This window comes from Amaranthus tricolor, chromosome 3 (genome assembly GCF_026212465.1).
Source record: "Amaranthus tricolor cultivar Red isolate AtriRed21 chromosome 3, ASM2621246v1, whole genome shotgun sequence".
Lineage (NCBI taxonomy): Eukaryota > Viridiplantae > Streptophyta > Magnoliopsida > Caryophyllales > Amaranthaceae > Amaranthus > Amaranthus tricolor.
In genome coordinates this window covers 11,462,201-11,481,961 of record NC_080049.1, presented here as the reverse complement: position 1 = coordinate 11,481,961, position 19,761 = coordinate 11,462,201, and the positions used below count along the sequence as shown (strand labels likewise).

Genomic DNA, 19,761 nt, shown 5'->3' with positions numbered 1-19,761 from the left:
TATATTCCAGATCCATAGGTGAATTACTAAGTGCAGCAACAAGGATAACAGAAACATCAGAGTAGTTCCTATTGTTCTTGTTGCTTTTCTTGTTGTTTATGTGTCCACTCTTCCACTTATTTCAAAGCTACCAAGGTCTTGAACCAATATGGTTCAGCTAGGCAGGAAGATGCTGCCAGACACAGTATTGCCCAATGGTCGAGTGTGCTGGACCTAGTGCGAACCCCTCTTGAGGACCAGGCTTGTAGCATGCAGAGTAGTTGGGGGGTTTCAAGTGATGATGATAATGTTGCTGAAGATGTTGAATACGAAGCTCCTGATTTTCGCCCAGTGGACTGGACTATTGTCCGGGGGCGCGACGGGAGATTCGCACGTGGCGGCCCTAGTTCTTCAGCTGCCTCTGAGCGCGCTGGACATAGTTTCGTCGATAATGAGTCGGCCCGAGAGAGCAGGCGCTCACAGTCCGCTGGCACGGACTGGTTAGTCACATCGCCCCAGCCCGGGGTGTCAATAGATACCCGATTGATCCTAGCTATGGTGGGCACATAGCTAAACTTATTTTCGACTGCTCCAAGCGTACACCTCCGGTTCTGGAATGCCGTAGTAGGAAGAGGCCATTGGAGGCCATCATCGGACTAAGGGATATGACCGATGCGTTGTATGATGTTGTACCTACTACTCCCCTCGGCCGACTACCATACATTATGCACCAGCACATCGACTGTGCTTTGATTTCGGCGTTCGTGGAGAGGTGGCAGCCGAACACGAACACCTTCCACATGCCATGGAGGGAAATGACTATTATGTTGCACACGTGAATCGCATACTGGGCATTACTATTGAAGGCTCTCTGCCGGCTGAGCCTTTTGAGGCGGAGTGGCAGGCCGGTATCACCAATCTTTTTGGGGAGCCTATGTTTGAGCTACGGCGTAGGGGTGCGTTCACCAGCGGCTGCGTGAACGTTGCTGAACTGATGCAGCTATGTCATAGGTCCCAGGCCATTAATACCCAATCAACAGCGTACTACATGGCTATCGTCGGCTCTACCTTGCTGGCTGATAAGACCAGAACCGGCATGCGACCTCACGCGATATTTGCCGTGAACGCCGATCAGGTGGAGATCGCCTGGGGTGCGGTGACGTTGGCCTACTTGTATCGCCAGCTCGAAATGGCATCTAGGGCTGGCTGCAAGATCATTGCGGGTTGTCTAACATTGCTGCAGACATGGATATATGAGTACTTTCCCGCTTTCCGCCCTCATCCTCGCCGAGCAGATGAACCAAACAAGACTAGGGCGGAGATGTGGTCGACGAAAAAACCATGTCGTGAGGTGGACAGGCTGAGGGAGTGCCGTAGCATACTTGACTCCATGACGGAGACTCAGGTATTGTACATCACATCACACTTTGTTATGCATGTTTTTTTAATTTTAGATTATTTTTATTTGTTAACTTGGCTTGTATCCAGGTGGAATGGGCTCCGTACATGACTGATTCTAGGGCGTTGCTCAATGAGCACCCACGCACCACCTTCATCGGGGGTATCACTTGCTTTGATATCGTGGAGGTGTATTTGTCGGAGCGGGCAATGCCACAGGTCGGCTTTGTGCAGGCTATTCCCCCCCTCCTATGCGACCAGCCAAGGCTCTGCGACCGGCACATGGTACCTACTCCGTGACATTTGCTTCTTCGGATGAGTTCTTAGAGGCATGGAGTAGGTTCCCTTTAGTGCCCGCATTGGAGAGCATGCACTTCGTCGGGCATGTATTCCATTGGAGGTTGAACCTAGTTATGTTGACTGGTTCAGCGTGTGCTCGTACCCCTTCGTAGTCCCCGGAGAAGGACCGACTACCGGTCCTCGTCGAACGGAGAGCAGATTTGAATATGTGAGTGTTTTAAATTTATTTGTTTTCTGTTATGTCTTTGTGTTATTTGGATGTCGTTTTATATGTTGTTAACGCTGCTTTTGCTTTTCCTTTTTTCAGTTTCTGAATGAATGGCCCAGTCGATTTGCTCCATTGCCAAGATTACCTCCTGTCGCGGAAATGAACCCTCGGCAACGACATGCCTTAGATGTATACTTTAATGATTGTAAAGATTTATTTTCCGAATGGCAAGCCTTTAAGGGGCAGGACCCTTCATAGTCTGTATTAAACTTAATTTACTTTCATCGATGCGTTTATTGATTTCCATTAATAGTTGTTTACATTAAATTTAATTAATGTTTACATCAATGCTTTTATTAATTTGAATCGTTACTATACACAAAGAATTTAATCTACATTTGCTATAGTTTATATAATACAACTGAATAATTTCTATAATTTGCTATACACAAAGAATTTGATATACAATTCTATAATACAACTGAATAATGATTTGTACAACACGTTAAACTACGGACTATCTAAATTTACAGCATCGTCAGTGGTGTTATTACGTGGTGGTGGTCGTGGTCCGCATAGATTATTCCAGAGCATAATCGTAGTACTGAAATGTGTTTCAATATGTGTGCAAAAATTGTCAACTGCTTCTCTCCAACATTGATGGATGGGCGAGAGTAGGGATGAATCGTCGTTCATTAATAGTTGAACAAAATGATTTCCATTCACCCAACATATATGTATAACTTTATGTACACTATGCACGCCCGACGCTTTCCTTAAAGAAAGAACCAAACAGTTGTACAACGGGTTACCGCTAACAGAACTATAATAAGCAATGACAATGTTAAGAAACGTTGCTGCAGAGTACAATGCCATCGGTGCATCCATCCAGTGAATATAAGGAGCAGGTCCGTTGCCGTGTGAACCTATTCTGAATATGGCATCGTCTAACAACTCCTGGGATAGATACAAACGTAGGTATTGATCTATGTTCATTTACATTTCCATACACATAGCACGTCTTAAAAGAGGCCATGCCTCCTCGCCTCCCAGCTCTGTGGCAACAATAGCTCTAAATCCACAGTTACCATTACCTAATACATCAATCCAGTCGAACACGTAAGGAGGAAGAATGAACGGGATGTTATTAGGCCATGGAAACTGTGAAAATTCACGACCTCCTGGATCATCTGCAATAATTGAAAATAAGGTTAATAAGATTAAGCTGTAACAAAGTAATGTAAATAACAGAAAAGAAAGTCATGTACCGGATAAGTTGAAACTAAACTTAATTCCAACCGAAGATTGCGTTTCTCGATGACTAGATCTGCCACTAGATCTTTCGCGGGATGAAGATCTAGACCCTCGACCGCGAGAAGATGATCTGCTATATTCAAATGCACTCTTTTTCCTTCTCATGGTTTTGCTTGTGCTTGGTCTTCCCTTTCTCAGTGGACTTGCGTAAGGCTTAGGTATTTCGGCTCCATCTAGGTGTAGTTCATATTCAAGTTCCTGAGACATTCGGTGTACAACTGCGGGATCAGATTTTAGAACTTCGTCGACCAGAGATTGAAAGTACTCTTTGTCATTGGCGTTTGCGTATCAAACTGCTTCATTGGTCTCGTCTCCTACCTTTGTGTACCTCAAAGTACTCCAGAATTGATGAATGTCATCCATATACAAAGCACCATATGAACCGATGGACATATATAAATAACATGCACACGACAATCCATGGGTGTGTTGAAGTACACAACCGCATTTGTTAAATACAAAATCACCTAGTTCTAACATACGGTTATACTCAAGTTGGAGCTGCTCCAAGAAATGGATAGATACGTGGCGATATAAAGGTCTAAAAAAATGCTGTCGCATCGACCTTGCTACAGAATTCATGGATTCCTGTAGCGCTTGTCGGATCCTGGCTTGCTGATTTGTAATCTGTGCGTGTGCCCTTTTAAAAAGGGTATCGAATGAGCAAAGGTAATACTTGAAAGATGAGTGTTGGCTTTCAACTCTGCTGGTAGTCTGGTTACCCATGTGCAAACAATCATTCGTCCACGCACGCACAAATTTCTCTCTAAGTGGAATCCATGTTCCAGCCAGATACCGAACGACCTTTTTGTTCCTAACCGACTACGTAGTCACGATCGCTTGCCATCTCTGTTCAAATTCCCCGATTGTAGAACTTTCAACCAAGGGGTTCCATCTACCCTGCCTGAATATTTGCCCTTGTTGATTTTTTTTCCCGCCACACAACTTGTCCACCATATTCTCAACGTCGTTTGCAATATGCCAAATGCATAACAAATGCCAACATCTACATTAAACACAACATTGAACGTAATTAAGACATATTCAATAGATCAAACGACATTAATTAATCAACAAAACCTTTTTACCTGGGAAGACGTCACGAATAGCTGCAGATAAACCTTCGTCTTGATCGGTTACAATGACGCTTGGAGTCTGAGCAGTGCCGAAAATATTTCTCAATCCCCGCAACACCCAAGAATACGACACAACCGCCTCATCTCGCATCAAATAGAACGCAACCAAGAAGTTGTGATTGGTTGGCGTCATTCCGATCACTTCACATAGTGGCCAATTTTGTCTGTTCGTTTTGTACGTTGTATCTATCAGCACAACATACGGCCACGTACGCATCATTTGGATAGAGGTAGAATTTGCAACTAATAGTCTGCTCAATTCCCCTTCGCTATCCAAGTCTGTCCAGACCACGTAATTAAGTTCTGTGGCCATATAAAGACAGTGTTGAAGGGGAGTCCTACCCTCCATCTCTTCTCTCCTTATTGATTGCCTAATATTATATATCTGATTCATGCTAGTAAAAATACCAGGAAATTTTCTCTAATAGAAGTCATAATAAAGGCTGGTTGCACTAAGTTGTCGTATGTGCTCCTGAATATCTACATTGATCCTATTCGCCCTTACATGATCATCTTTGTACACTAAGAACGGGTGGTTATGTTTTTCTTTTTCACCAAGACACACCCTTACCGTCCAAGGTCTTTCTCTTGGTTTACGACTACTTGCTACAATCAAAAATTTACACCCACAACTTCTACTTTTAGAAACAGGTCGGACAGTATTATCTAAATTATGTACATCACCCGTAATATTACCATAGCGGTGACATCTTAAATTCACACTAACTCTAGAACATCCTTCTTTTTTTTATAAGAAGCACGTGTAAATTGAAAACCAATTGTTATTGCTATTGAATCGACCCAACTATGTAACTCATCTAAGGATATAAATTCTCTATCCGTAACAAAGCTACCGGAGTAATCTACGTTGTCTCCGAAGTTTTCAAACTCCTGCAAATTTGAAATAAAAATAATAAAAATTAATTATATTAATAATGAAAATATAAATAATAATAATAATAACAAAAATTAATAAAAATACTAATACTAAAAACAAAATTAATAATAGTAATAATAATACTAATACTAATAATAATAATAATAATAACAATAATAATAATAATAACAATAATAAAAAATTCACGACAAATAAAATTAATAATAATAATAACAAATAAAAAAATAATAATGTAAATAAAAAAAATAAAAAAAAAGAATCGCACAAAACTGGGCGACTGAACATGGTTCAGTCGCACAAAACTGGATGACTAGACCATGATTCAGTCGCCCAGTATTGTGCGATTCTTTTTTTTTAAACACATTTCCAACGACTCAAATCAAAAAATTTACGTACCGGATCTGATTCATAATCGCTTTCGTTAGCCATAGTTAATCGATTACAAGTAACAACTTTTTTAAAATCAAACAACGTTTTTAGAGAGTTTTTAGAGAGATAGTACCGTGTTTGAATTCGTATTTCATACAAGAACGCGTATGAGAATTCGATATATATAGACAAATCTTCGGGATTAAAGTGGTAATAGTGTTATTAAATGTGATTTACATTTGTTGAATTAAGTTTTAAGTCCAGTGGCAATTTTGTAATTTTTTAAATTTCAGGGGCAAATTCGTAATTTCGAAGGATGACGATAAAATGAAAAGGGGTGGCGAAATTTAGTAACTCCCAAAATAAATTGCCATGCAATTAATAATAGTCCTATCAAATTAATACATTCATTAAAACTCTTAGAAGTCGCTAAGTGTTATTTTTCAATTCTTTTATTAGTATTTTTAATTTGATTTGATTGATTTTTGATATTATGATTTTAATAGGTAAATTTTATTTTAAAAATAAATAACAAATTAGTTTGGTTTATTATTAACGATTTAACTAAAATCTTTTTATGTTAATTTAATTTAATATTCCAAGAGAAACAGGTAGAAATTATAGGTAAAAACTTTGTGGCGCTATAAATCGAAAGCCACACGATTCTTTGTAGAGAGAGACACCAATTCGATATTTGTAGTGTAGAGAAGAGAGGAAACTTCAACTATAAAGAAAGGTTAGAGAAAAAGGTTGGAGAGAGATCCAATTAATTATTTGGAGCTTCGCTCTGGAGTCCACCTTTTCCCTTCCGCGTCTAGGGAGGTGGTTATGCCGGTTGGCTTTCAGGTTTCTTTTCCTCCTAATTTTATCTTTGGATTGATGTTTTCAATTTGTTTTTTTATTTTTGAATTTAAATATCCGTTTTTGATTTTTATGTGAGATTTTTTTATCGGATTTGTTGCGTTTTTGAGCTAGATCTGGACCTAGGGTTTCGTCTCGTGTTCTTTTAATTTCGGTGATTTTTGGATGAACTTGTTGCATTTTTCAGAACTGGTTCAATGTATTGGTTTAATATGTGTTTTGGATTATGGCTTACGTTTGCTAAAAGTTGGATGTGTGATTGAGTTTCCGATTTGAAGAAACCTTTCAATTAGGGTTCATGTCCAGTGATTCATTATTGTTAATTGAGGTTATCGTGTCCATGGATGCTTATGGTGGTGCAGTCGAATTACTTTCGGCAAACTCATCGCATCTGATTTTAAATATATTTAATTTAATATTGGGGCCAACTATATGATTAGAATTTGATTGTTTTGGAGTTTAGTTGCCTGAATATGTTGGGTATTAACCTAATCAAGGTTTTTTTTTTTTTTTTTTTTTTTTTTTTTTTTTTTTTTTTTTTTAAGAGGTGGATGGTGGATTTGTAATGAACTTGGTCGCAGGGGACTTTTTATAATGAAAACTAATTGGTGTGTGTAAAAATTCCTTTTTCCGATAAACTAATGAATGACCATTTTACCTGGTTATAGCCCTGGCAGACGGATTTCGAGAACAGAAACAAGTCTTCAAATTATAGTCCTCGTTATGGGGAGCTAGTATTTTGATTCTCTTTTCTATAATGAATAATCATTTGGCGTGTTTTTTGTACGAGTCTGATGCTCTATGTCTCGGCTTTTTCCGTTAAAAGGATGTCAGCTTTATGCCTGAGATCCTTGCTCAGATTTGAATCATTTTGACTAACCTTCTTTCATTGTTATTTGCAGGTTCCAGACTTAGGTTTAATTGGCTTATTTTGTTTGATTAAGCTATGGAGCATGTTCGCTTTTGTTCAAACAGCTTCCTTTTCCGGATCCTTGCATTTCAGAAAGCTCTTGACTGGAGGTTCTTTATTCTTGGAGATTTCCTTCCTGTTTCCTTTGTCAACAGCACCTAGTGCCACCGTTTTCCTAAATGATCAGTATAGGAGGCCTAATGAACTTTTCTACTAAGAAATTTGCTATATCTTTAGTGCTCTCCTATGAGTAAGTCTCCTCTCATGGTGTTGGAAAATACTGTGCTGCATTTGCTTGTTTTTAACCTTTTTCTTGATGATTACTTTTTCTTTATATCTTATATCAGCACTTTTGTGGAGTATTTACCATTTTGAGAGTTTCAGACAGATATCTTGTGGGGTGAGTTCAAAACCTTTATGTTCACTTTAGTTTTGATATAAGCAACTTATTCTGGCTCTTACATAGCAATCACAGTCTCCTGCAGGACTGATAATTGCAGGTTGAAGATTGCGGATTGCTTTTGTAGTCACAACTACATAATTTATCCTATTAGACTCTTTGTGCTCGTAGTATTTTCTTTGTTCGGGTGTCTGTTAGCTGTTAGGTGCGTAGAAGTCTATTTCCAAATATATCTTTCAGTCTATGGTAGATTTGATGTTATGGTGTGATACGCTGATTCTTCTATAAAGAACATGTTCTCGAGTGCACAAGCATATCTGCCATCTACTCTTTTGTATCGTGTTGGAGCCGCCGGCTATGCACCTGCTGTGATAAGGCCCTCATCTTTAGCCGATTGCAGAAGTTGACATCTTATGTACACACTACTAAAGAAAATCAACGGGTGATTCAGTTGGATCAACCAGACAATTTCTTTCTCATTGTATAGTGTTTTTACATACTTCTATTGGCATTTTTATGTGTCTCCTGTAAGTGCTTCATCTGTTTTGTTGAATAAAGAGAAGTTTGCCAGCTACTCAGTTTTGCTGTTTCTGACTCAAACTATGGAGAGGTGAGCTTATTTTACTTCAATTGCTTTGGTCCTCACAGTGTTGAATTCTGCGCTATATTTACTCTTGGATTTGCAGGTACAAGTTAATTAAAGAAGTTGGTAATGGAACTTTTGGTAGTGTTTGGCGTGCTATAAATAAGCAGAATGGAGAAGTTGTGAGTTCCATTCCCTTATCTCAGTTAATGTCGATATTGCTTTGGATATTTTATTTGATCGAGCGAGATATTTTCACAGGTTGCTATAAAGAAAATGAAGAAAAAATATTATTCCTGGGAAGAATGCATAAATCTAAGAGAAGTGAAGGTATTGTCATAGTAATATAATATTTGAATGTGTTTCCATTTCCATTTTGCTGAATTTGTCTTTCTAAATCAAATGTTACAGTCGTTAAGGAAGATGAGCCATCCAAATATCGTGAAGCTGAAAGAAGTTATTAGAGAGCATGATATCCTGCATTTTGTATTTGAATATATGGTAATCATTTTGTTCTTGTGTTCTGGTATTTTGTGTTTCATGGCATTACTTTTTTCTTTACTAACGTGAAACATTGTATCTTTTTTTTGTACTAGGAGTGCAATTTGTACCAACTTATGAAAGATAGAGGAAGGCCCTTTTCGGAGAACGAAATTCGAAATTGGTTCTTTCAAGTATTTCAAGCTCTTGCATACATGCACCAGCGTGGATATTTCCATCGTGATCTTAAACCAGGTATATGCGTTTGCTTGAAAGAATTAGGTTCAAGTAAGAATTCTATCATGTTTGGTTTGAGTTTTGTTTTCTGTTCATTTTGTGACCTTTCTTAGGTGGCCAAGTACTACTAAGACTACTTTACTTTCCATTTGTGCTACTATATAATATGAGGTTTATAATGATAAAATGGTAATCAACATTTCATGGAATAGTAGATGGTTCCACATTAGGTGTCACTGGTGGAAATTCTTAATTAACAATATCTTCTAAACGTGGAACCAAAATACCAAATATGAGGTTGTCAATGATATAATGGTTTTTATATATGTTTCATGGAATAGTAGACAGTTCCACATTAGGTTTCATTAGTGGAAATTCTTTGTTATGAACATCTTCTGACTGTGATACTAGAAAAGTTTCGTTTTTGGATGAAAAAGTAAGATTTTATTGGAACACCAAAATGCTACAAAATAACCACTATCCAACACCAGAACTTCTTATGGACTCTTTTAGGAACGCTATTCCTTCCAAAAAAATTATAATTTTCGTAGGTGAAACGGAGGCCGCTATTAGATAAATTTAATTTTTTGGTTTATCTGGAACTCATTGCTAGATTTCACTGTTTACTCGCTCTTGCATTTGCTATACATTAAGGCAACAACTGCAGCCTTATACTAGTTTTCTCCCAACATTCTACATGATGCAAGCTAAATTTCCGCGTGCTTTCCGTACTATGAAACTGGCCATGCGCTCATGCAGTTGTACTGCTTGTCACTCGGCTTGCAGTAGTTCTCATTTGTCTTTATCTTTGATTTGCAAGTCCTTCAGTGCCCAGAACTCAGTAAACTTTCCCTCAAATTCATTATACATGTTTAGCTTCTGTGAGGACTGAAGAGTTTGCTATGTTCTATAGCTTGCGAGTGTAAGAAAGCTTTCATTCACGCCAACTTTTGTTGCTATAGTGTTTTCCTAGATTTTGTATGCGCAAACTGTGATGATCAAGACCAACACTCTTACAGTTCAATTGAGCTCTTGAGTTCTTCGTTTTGGAATTTATGATTTCTTGTATTTTTTTAACGTTGTTGAGTTTTTTTTTATTAATTTTTTTTGTTACTTTTCTCATTGCAGAAAATCTTTTAGTCTCAAAAAATGTTATCAAAATAGCTGATTTTGGTCTTGCTCGAGAAATAAGTTCTGGACCACCTTATACTGAATATGTCTCGACACGCTGGTAGTCTTTTTATCATCCTCGATCAAATACTATGTCTGTTCGCATTGATAGTTTTCCAAGTTCCATTTATCATTATAATGATGTCATGCAGGTATCGAGCTCCTGAAGTTCTACTCCAGTCCCCTACTTACACTTCTGCTGTGGGTAAGTTAAACGGCTTACTCTGTTATGTGGACTGCTGTCTTTTTGGCTATTCTGAGATGTATCTGTTTCCTTGTGAATTTTTAGATATGTGGGCAATGGGTGCAATAATGGCTGAACTGTTTACTCTCCGTCCTCTTTTTCCTGGATTAAGGTATGTGCATCCATATATATAGCAAGACATTCTTCAATTGTGTCTTATCTTGCTCTCTCCGGTCTCCTTCCGGATATGTTTTTACATGATTTTTTAATGCTTCTGCAGTGAAGCTGATGAGATCTATAAGATATGCAATGTAATTGGATCTCCAACAGAAAATTCGTGGGCCCATGGGCTTTTGCTTGCTAGAGCGATGAACTACCAATTTCCGCAGGTGAGTGCATGATGAGATCTATACTGTTAATTTTCTGGTCCTAGCTCCTTATCATAATCATAAGGTTTTATGATTTTATTGTGTAATTTTTATTTGACAATAATTTTTTTGGTAGCAAAACTGGACTACAAGGTCCAAGTTGATGTATAAATTTTCGACTTGCGTTAATGTCTAGAAACTTTAGTGTATTTGCTTGCCGTTCACTTACAAAAGATCTTATCATGATTTTCCAGCTTACTGGCGTGCATCTTTCAACTTTCATACCTTCAGCAAGTGACGATGCCATAAGCCTTATTAAGGTAAGTGTATGTTATCACTGATTGTTGGCCTGCTGATTTTTGTCTCTGTAACCATATTTGATGCATTTCTACAGTCACTGTGTTCATGGGACCCATTTAAGAGGCCGACAGCAGCAGAGGTCCTTCGTCATCCTTTTTTCCAGGTAATTATTCATTTGGTTGTGTGTTTTCTCTGTTTGATCTCTGTTAATTTGGCATCGAAAGATGTAAATGGACATTTCAAGTTCATATTTTTATTTTTACTGCAGAATTGTTTCTGTGTCCCACCATCTCTACGGGCTAAAACAACTGTGCACAGAACACCCCCATCATTGGGAACAAGGGGATATTCCGAGCAGAAATCTGCAAGAAAGAGTAGTGGTTCTGGAAGTCTTCCCGTCTCAAAGACAACAAATCTGAAACCTCATGTTGCTTTTGGTGCGGGTGTACAACGCAAACTAGACATGGATGGCAAGGATTTGAACAAGAATGACAAATCTGTCAAGAGCTCTGTTAAACAACCAAAATACCGTCCACCAATTAAGAATAGCTCGTGTAAGCTTCTTTCCCAGCCCAAAATACACGACTTGTTATAGAATTCCTCTTTTTTCGCTGGTTCCCTGCTTGTTTTTATTTATCTGGATTCCAAATTTTTTTTTTTCTGGGAAATGCAGCCTCCATTTACTCGGGAAGGACTACACGAGGGATAAGTGAAGCAGCGGAGAAGTTGGCCAACATGTCTCTGAGTTCTGGAAGGCAAGCAATGAGGCAATCAATACCGCCACCTATGAAGGCGGGAGGATGGCATGGCCAATCTAATATGTTTATGGGACGATCTCAAGAGATCCAACCCAGCAGAGCCTTTACAAGAAGAGTTGCAGGATGAGAAAGTAATTACCACTTGGTTCTACTACAATAAGCAATTCAGGCAGTTGCAGTTTGAAATTATATGGATAGTGATGCGTTTTTCTTGTATTTCCTTCGTTAAATATATGTTTGGGGGATGCTAAACTTTCGAGACTTTTCGCTGTGCTTTTAGTATTTTTGTTTACGTGATATTAACTTGAATACTGAGATTGTTTTTGTGCTTTCAATATTGTTTACGTGATATTAACCTGAATACTGAGATTGTTTTTGTGCTTTCAATATTTTGGTTTGAGATGAGATGTTGCTAATCTTTCGACAATAACAGATGGCCAATTGCTCATCTGTCGTTTCAACCTGAATCTTGGTTCAAAGGCAGTTCCTGCATTCTTGCGTTTTTATGTACCAAATCTTGATTCAAAGGTGTTCTTGCGCTCTTGAATTTCTACTTCAGTTCTGATCAGTGAGGGAGAGTAGGCCGCCCTGAAAGAGCGATGCAAGGGACATTAAATCTACCACATTTTTCAAACATCAGTTGCTCACCTTTGTGCTGTGTCCACTGCTGATATTAATTGCAATTTAAGCAAATGTTGTGGCACATCAAAAATTTAAATATTAACAACTTGAAGTACCTCAATTCTAGGCTTTAAATGTTGGCTACTGGTTTGGGTTTTTCATCCCCCGTGGAGTGCTAGCACCATTTGCTCATGTAAAATCCTGATTTTGATTCTTAGCTTTTTTTTTATTCAAAAGGGTGTTGGTGCTTAGCTTGTTGCTTGACTCTTTACTAACTTCTTGTAAATTCTCGTTTTATGAAATGAAATGCGATTAATAATAATAATAATAATAATAATAATAAATAAATAAATAAATAAATAAAGGAATGAAAAACTTTAATAACCATGCATACATGAGCAGTGAGCACTGATAAGATTTATACTCATCCGAGTGATGCAACAAAATGCTTCAAACTGCTAGTATGACGTTCATGTTTGATGTTCCACACAAATAGGGTCGGTGTTTGCTACTTCCTCCGTTCCAATTTTTTGTAACGTTTGCTTTTTCACGCAGTCTAATGCGCTTATTTAATCCTTAATGTCTCTAATTACGTATAATAATAAATTATAAAAATTTGATATAAAAAATCTTTGCAATGAAACAAATCAAACAAGATTTCACTTGGTTATGTTCTAACCTATAGATTAAAAACTAATCACAAATTAACAATGATAAATAAATAGTGCTATTTTTCTAATGTTGCAAGTTGCAACTAATTTGAAACGGAGGAAGTATGTACTGCACCAAAGGGATTGAATGAGGATGAGGTGTTATTGGACTCAAAATTTTTTGTAGCTTTTGCTGATTTGCATTCAGACAAATTACAGAATAGAGCAGCTACTAGCTAGTGGCTAGTTTTTTTTTGGGTGATTCTAACCACAAACAAACAAGACATCAAGTCATCAACAAAATACTCAACAAGCAGATCCTTATCATTTGTTATATTCAACAAATACTTTCGGATGTATTCATGCTGAACTGCCCTGCCCTGCCCTGAATTCTATGCTTAATTTATATCTGAATCGTGACAAATTTGAGTACTGGTGCAGCAGAGCTTCTGACTGACTGCACATGTTAATCTGGAAGAACAATCATGCTTGAACATGATACATTCCCCCATATTAATGGCTTTAACACTGTTTGAAGTTCATACCTTATGAAAGTTGAGGTTGATTTTGGCGTTAGGCGATATTTTCAGTGTGTTAGAAGTTTTACTCCTCTGAAAACCTGTTTATTAGTACAAAAGGTAAGATTGGGCAAGTCCAACCTACAAGACCCCGCTTAGACAAAAGCACCCGACAATGCAGGTCATGACATGGTATTGTATTTGTCGTTGCTTAGATGTTGTTCAACAACGAGAGATTGCAATTGCGCAATTGCATTCTCATTAGCCCATCACACTGTTTGATATTAATAATTCTACTATCACCAATTGGTTTTGCAGGTCGTTACGCCCATTCACTGACCACATTTTATGATAATTGACCAAACTTCATTCAATAGAATATGTTCAGAACTTCTATTGTAGGGGAAAATTCAGAGCTTCTGTAATCTGAATGGATCATTTATACAATTTGGATCTCCCAATTCTAATATTCAAATTTAATAATCAACAAGCTTCTATCAAAGAAACTTTAGCTAGTTCTAATCAATATTACATTTTTTACAGCATTTCAAAAAGATGCATTCACACAGGAGAGGAGGGATAAGTAAGATGAAAAACTCAACAAGTTGTAGCATAGCATACATTGAGACATCGGGTATTTTGGTGTGGCTCTTATCAATCATTCTGCTCAAGCTGGTGGTCGTAATAAATCAAAATCAACGGATTGGATGGTATTGACCTGGGTGATAATGACTTGATACTCTTTTCGGAGGGAGCTTTCGCAATATAAATAGGACAAGTGCAGAAGGCAGGATCTCAACAAACTGTTCTTCCAATACAGATGAGCATTAAATACTAAATAATATCAAGTATAGGCCATTTATTAACTATAAAGATAGGTATATTCAAAAACAAAAATACCATGTAGTATATGAGATTCAACACGGGATGATCCAAGACTTCGAGGGAAGCATTATCATCCAAGGCAGATAATACAACCTGTGACCATAACCAATGTAAGAGAACATAACCAATGTAAGAGAACAGCCTCAAGTAGGAGTTGTAAAGTACGCAACTAAAGAATCTAATTTCGGATACTCAGGGTCGTGGCAACAAGTTAAATATAAAATGCTTAGATAACATAATCTTTCAGTCCTGGTAAATTTGCTACCTCAACTTGTTGGTTAGCTTTTGATTTTCGGTTTGTTAGTTGGTCAAACAGTTAAAAAACTTGTTTTGTAAAAGGCTTTTAAAGTCAGCTGAAAAACTGGCTACCAAGACAAAGTGAAAAAGTTTCATTGGCTTTAGGCAAACTGGGCTACTTTTTCTCTAATAAACAACTAACAAGTAACTAATTTTACCAAATATTTCCATTAAAACTTGGTTAATATAGCGGCTTGACACCTGACCAAAAAGCCGATGCCACATTAAACAAGAGAAAGGGAGTATAATGAACTAACATAAAAGGCACAATCCGAAGGACATAATTAATACAATCTCATCAATAACAAAATCCAAAATATCATAGGACATACATAAGAGTGTTCAGAGACCAATACTCACCATAACGCAGCGAATGAGAAAGCAGGTGAAACAAATTGCTGTCAATGATCCTACCTGCAAGGATGTCAAAATAAGCACATTGGCAAAAACATTAACCGTCCAAGTTATAGAATAATTATTTTATTTTCGCAATCCTTGTTTAGATAAGTGGGGGTTTCTTCTCAGGCCTTCTCACCATTACGATGCCTTTTAAACACATTGCATAGTTTTCAAGACAAGCCATCTCTATTATTATCAAGTAAGATCTTGTTCAGACACCAGCGCTGTACCTTCCCATTTTTAGGTTGCTTGCATTATATATCTTGAGAGTATTTTGATTCATATAAACTTGGGGGAACTAACCTTAAGTTTAGTGAGTGACACGCCTAGTCTAGATCTAGACTACATAAAATTTCTATTGAATCCTTCTCAAGGTTCTTGGTTCAAGATTCATTATTCAAGTTTTTTGACAAGAATCAAGATCATTTAGCAACAACATCTTGTTCATCTCAAGTAGTTTGTTGATGGGTGCATTGAGCCTATTGTTGTAATTGCTTGTATTCTTCATACATTTTACCAATAATTGAAATGTAGATGATTCTTATCTTAGTTGCTATAGGTTAAAGATCAACTCTCAAATCTCCCTCTTAGCATCTACAAGCCATAGTTTAACACCTTCCAAGTTCATTACCGAAGCAACAAACAAAGCTCCTTGAGTCTCTCAACTATCTCAAAATCAGAGTACAGCGAAGAGAAAGGTTAAACATACATCATTCGAAGTTTCGATCTTCTACAGCAAGCAAAGCAAAAGACTAACAAAGTAACAAGATTTACAATGGTTTCCCGTTGCCACCCAAATCCACAGCTCATGGCGTACTTATAAAACCATACACTTGAGCAGCAATGGAAGGTATTTCTCTGAAGATCTCCCCTCATATGCATGTAGCATTAAAGGCTAGGAAACATGCTATGATCTATTATGTAGGGTACAATGTCGGAAAAAAATAGTCATTGCAATTGGACAAACCTCATGAAGTTTCTTTCTTCGTCCCTTTGATTCAATTGGGAAGCGCCGCAACATGGAAAATAACCTATCAAACAAACAACAAGAATGATACTTCTCTAAAAATCATCTTATTGCTTAATTACAAAGATTAACTGATGAGCCCACATATAATAACAAACGTTACGATGGCCTACCCTCCTCCGTACAGCAAGAAACCAAGTGCTACAATAAAGGACACCACTGCAAAAGAGAAAGGAAAAACAATTAGGGAAACCCATTACCATTAAGCGGCACAGAAATCAAAGTTTTGATTTGACCATTGAAAGCTGCCTTTTACAAACCTGCGATAAATATTTGTCCTACGGATTCAACAAAACTGTTATCATGCATCCATAGGTATAACCAGATAAGAACCTGTTCATGCGAGATTTATTAATAATTGCGTTTTCAGGAAATATATGACAGTAGGTTAGTACGTGGGGAAAAACACCATCAGATGCTGTTCCTTGCCCCCACAAATCAAAGGGTAGTTTCCGGATAAATGATATAGAATGGCAGAAGCATTCCTATACAAACAACTAGACAAGTGCTTCGACAAATCTTCAAGTGCAGCTCATTCAACCTTGCACTAGGGCCGCCCCACCCACGCAGACAAAAAAAACATACACACGCATACAAGAACCAAAGAAACTGACCTGTATAACATAAATAACGCAATTAATTGAAATATACCAAGCCCGAAGCCTATCTGTTGGAAGACTTTTAGCCTGTTAAAGAGACAAATTCAGTATCAGGAAAACCAGAATAAGCAATGTTATTCAAGATTACATTGATCCATCAAAAAGACTACTCCTCAAACGAGTTTGATGAGCCTAGTGGTATAGGATATGAGTATAACAAAAGCAAAACTAGTGTTCGGAATTGGGTTAATTTTAAATGCCTGCATAGAGCTCATATCCTATGCAACTACACAAGCAAATAACACAAAAAGACAAAACAACTTCAGCAAAACAGATACTTTTAAGAAAATACATTCGTCAAACTCATACTAATGAAGAACACCTCAACACTTGCCTGATAATATATCTCAGCCCAGAAAAGAACCAACAGCGTGTATGTAGTAAAGAATAGAAGCCCAGGGAATTCCAACAATACCAATGTTAAGACCTGATTGAGTAAACATTCGCATAAATTTATGAGCAACAAAACATAACACTGCTTACCAAAAAATATTTAACAACTTGTTTAAAAGTATAATCAGATATCCAACCATGACAAGTTTCTATATACAATTTCATTAATGAAAAAACTTGCATGATGTGAAGTACTACTCATTTCCCAAGACCATGCTTAGGTCAATCAATTCATAGCACTAATACTTTGTTTGAATGGGGGAAATGAATAGAAAGGGAGGAGATGGAAACAGAGGGATGACAAATTTTCATTTGGATAGCAAAAGAGGATAGAAGGGAAATAAATGAAAGAGAATTGAAGGGAAGAGCTCCTTCACATTTTTCACAAACGAAATCATTTATACTATGAAATGTTTTGGAAGGAAACCACCATTTCCATCCCCTTCCCTTCCCTTACCTCCCCTCCTGAATCATATCCAAACTCAATCTAAAGGACAAAAAGGAATTAAAATAATGACTGTTTTAGTATCTATAATATTGGCATAAGTGTACTGAATTATGTCAATGTTTGTAATACTCAAATTGACAAAATAATGCAAATCGATCAAGTACCTAGTATAACCTTTAAATCAGTGCTGGATCACCAGAAAATTTCAAATACAATGCTAAAATAAACTCAAATTTCACAAAACTCTTCTGTTAAAAACTCCTTGAAGCACTTTTGATGAGGTCTTACTCAAAGTTCAAAATTATTAAGTGATGAAGGGATCTTGTATAAATCATATAATTTAATTACTCCTTGATTTAGAGAGAAACTCATTAGCAAATATATTGTTGTATTATTTGGTCTTAAATCAAACAGCAATAACAAAAAAACAGATGATAAAATCATAGAGAAGGGCTCAGGTATAACTAATGAAGTGAATTATTAATATAGGATTGCTCTCACCTTGGGCTTCAAAGCAAATACATACATGTGGAATCCAAAAATAGCAGCACGCGCTGCAACACACAAAGCCATATTCTTACTACCATGTAAAATTAAGTTTATGAAGATGATTTTTTTTTCATGAAAAAGGCAAGAAAGAAGTACAAGCAACCAAAAGAAAGAGTTTAGAATTACCTCCATTAACAATAAAGTTCATAAAATGAAAAACCTTTTGTGTTGTCCAACCAAAGTGAGGCACTCTCAAGTGAATCCTTAAAATTTGAATCTGCCCATCATCAAATTCAACCAAAACCACAAACGATTACAACATAGACATCAAGTGAACACCAAATCATTGAAGTAAATTTAAACTATATAGACAAATCATTATTAAATTCTCAAGACTACAATGAATAAACAATGTAGCAAATAAATCAACAAAGTTTCATAGACTCAAAAACTCAATGATGATCACAGGATTGGACTTAGCTATTCAATGTCAAATTAAACTATATAGACAAATCATTTTACCAAAATCTCAAAACTATAATGAATAATATATGCAACAAATTAATCAAATAAGTTCTATACAATCAAAACTCAATGATGATCACAAAATAGAATATAGCTATTCACTGTTAAATTATAGCAAGATTGTGCAAAAATCTCATTTACTTAATGGGTACCATTAAAAATTTAAAAGGAGTTAATTACTATCTTGAAAGGGAGGAAAAAGAACAGAAAAATTAAGAGCTTTATCAATTATCATCAACAGCAAAAAATAAATCAAAAAAGTTCAAAAAACAGTAAACTAGAAAATTAATGCTAAGAGAACATCACAAATGGAGGAAATAATTACAAGGGCAACAGCAGAAACGAGAGCATAAGCAGCACAAAGGGCAAAAAAGATGCCATCTTGCCACTGAGTTGACTCGTTGATCTCGTCCCACCAACTCAAAACCAACTCAGGTCTTGTGATTCTTGCTGAAACTAATGATTTCAGCGTCAAACCCGCCATTTTTTTTGCAAATTTAGAGCAACCCAGAAAGCGCAAAGAAGATGAGTCTAGAGCAACAGAGAGATAGAAATGATAGACCAATGACAAGTTCCCACGTTGGAGGGAGGAGAAAGAAAAAATGGGAATACTTGTAAAAAATTGAATGATTAGTAGAGGGATTATTAGTAATACTAAATAGTCTTTATTCAATAACAAAATAAAAAATAGTCTGGTTAGTTCAAATGTTTAAAGATTGTTTTGGTGTTGATTTGTATGTGACTGGACGGCTGTGAACTTATGGGTAATCAGAACATTCTGTCTCACTCTTGTTAATGTTCATCAAATTATCCCTTTTTCCATTTTTTATTACTCCCTTTAATTATTTCCTTTCATTTTGATATTAAAGTAAAATTTAATTTGGTTAATTTATGGCAAAAAAGTCGACAAAAACAAATGAAGGAAAGCAATAAACTCCGTTTGTCTACAGAGATAATTAGGAAAATCTATCCACCATGTTCAAAGTACTGATGGAAG

The 19,761-nt window shown here is 36.8% G+C and overlaps 2 protein-coding genes across 3 annotated transcripts; one reads left to right on the top strand and one right to left on the bottom strand.

Moving 5' to 3' along the window:
* Nucleotides 1-6,224: 6,224 nt before the first annotated feature.
* On the top strand, nucleotides 6,225-12,214 carry LOC130807410 (cyclin-dependent kinase F-4-like). 2 transcript variants are annotated; one of them, XM_057672612.1, is made up of 16 exons: nucleotides 6,225-6,448; nucleotides 7,366-7,623; nucleotides 7,721-7,773; nucleotides 7,849-8,383; nucleotides 8,460-8,538; nucleotides 8,618-8,686; nucleotides 8,768-8,857; nucleotides 8,953-9,091; nucleotides 10,202-10,304; nucleotides 10,396-10,448; nucleotides 10,533-10,599; nucleotides 10,708-10,816; nucleotides 11,050-11,115; nucleotides 11,190-11,258; nucleotides 11,364-11,649; nucleotides 11,769-12,214. In XM_057672612.1, the coding sequence occupies exons 4-16, from the start codon at nucleotides 8,376-8,378 to the stop codon at nucleotides 11,978-11,980; spliced, it is 1,350 nt and encodes a 449-aa protein (XP_057528595.1). In that variant the 5' UTR covers nucleotides 6,225-6,448; nucleotides 7,366-7,623; nucleotides 7,721-7,773; nucleotides 7,849-8,375; the 3' UTR covers nucleotides 11,981-12,214. The 2 variants fall into 2 exon arrangements, with proteins under 2 accessions (XP_057528595.1, XP_057528594.1); XM_057672611.1 differs by having other exon boundaries at nucleotides 6,260-6,448; nucleotides 7,859-8,383; nucleotides 8,618-8,857.
* Nucleotides 12,215-14,041: 1,827 nt separating this feature from the next.
* Nucleotides 14,042-19,541, bottom strand: LOC130807411 (tobamovirus multiplication protein 1-like). The gene is made up of 11 exons (XM_057672613.1): nucleotides 19,090-19,541; nucleotides 18,426-18,516; nucleotides 18,252-18,304; nucleotides 17,244-17,336; nucleotides 16,865-16,936; nucleotides 16,511-16,583; nucleotides 16,364-16,409; nucleotides 16,191-16,254; nucleotides 15,185-15,238; nucleotides 14,543-14,620; nucleotides 14,042-14,445 (listed from the first exon to the last, which is right to left on the bottom strand). The coding sequence occupies exons 1-11, from the start codon at nucleotides 19,246-19,248 to the stop codon at nucleotides 14,338-14,340; spliced, it is 891 nt and encodes a 296-aa protein (XP_057528596.1). The 5' UTR covers nucleotides 19,249-19,541; the 3' UTR covers nucleotides 14,042-14,337.
* Between the last annotated feature and the right edge of the window lie 220 nt (nucleotides 19,542-19,761).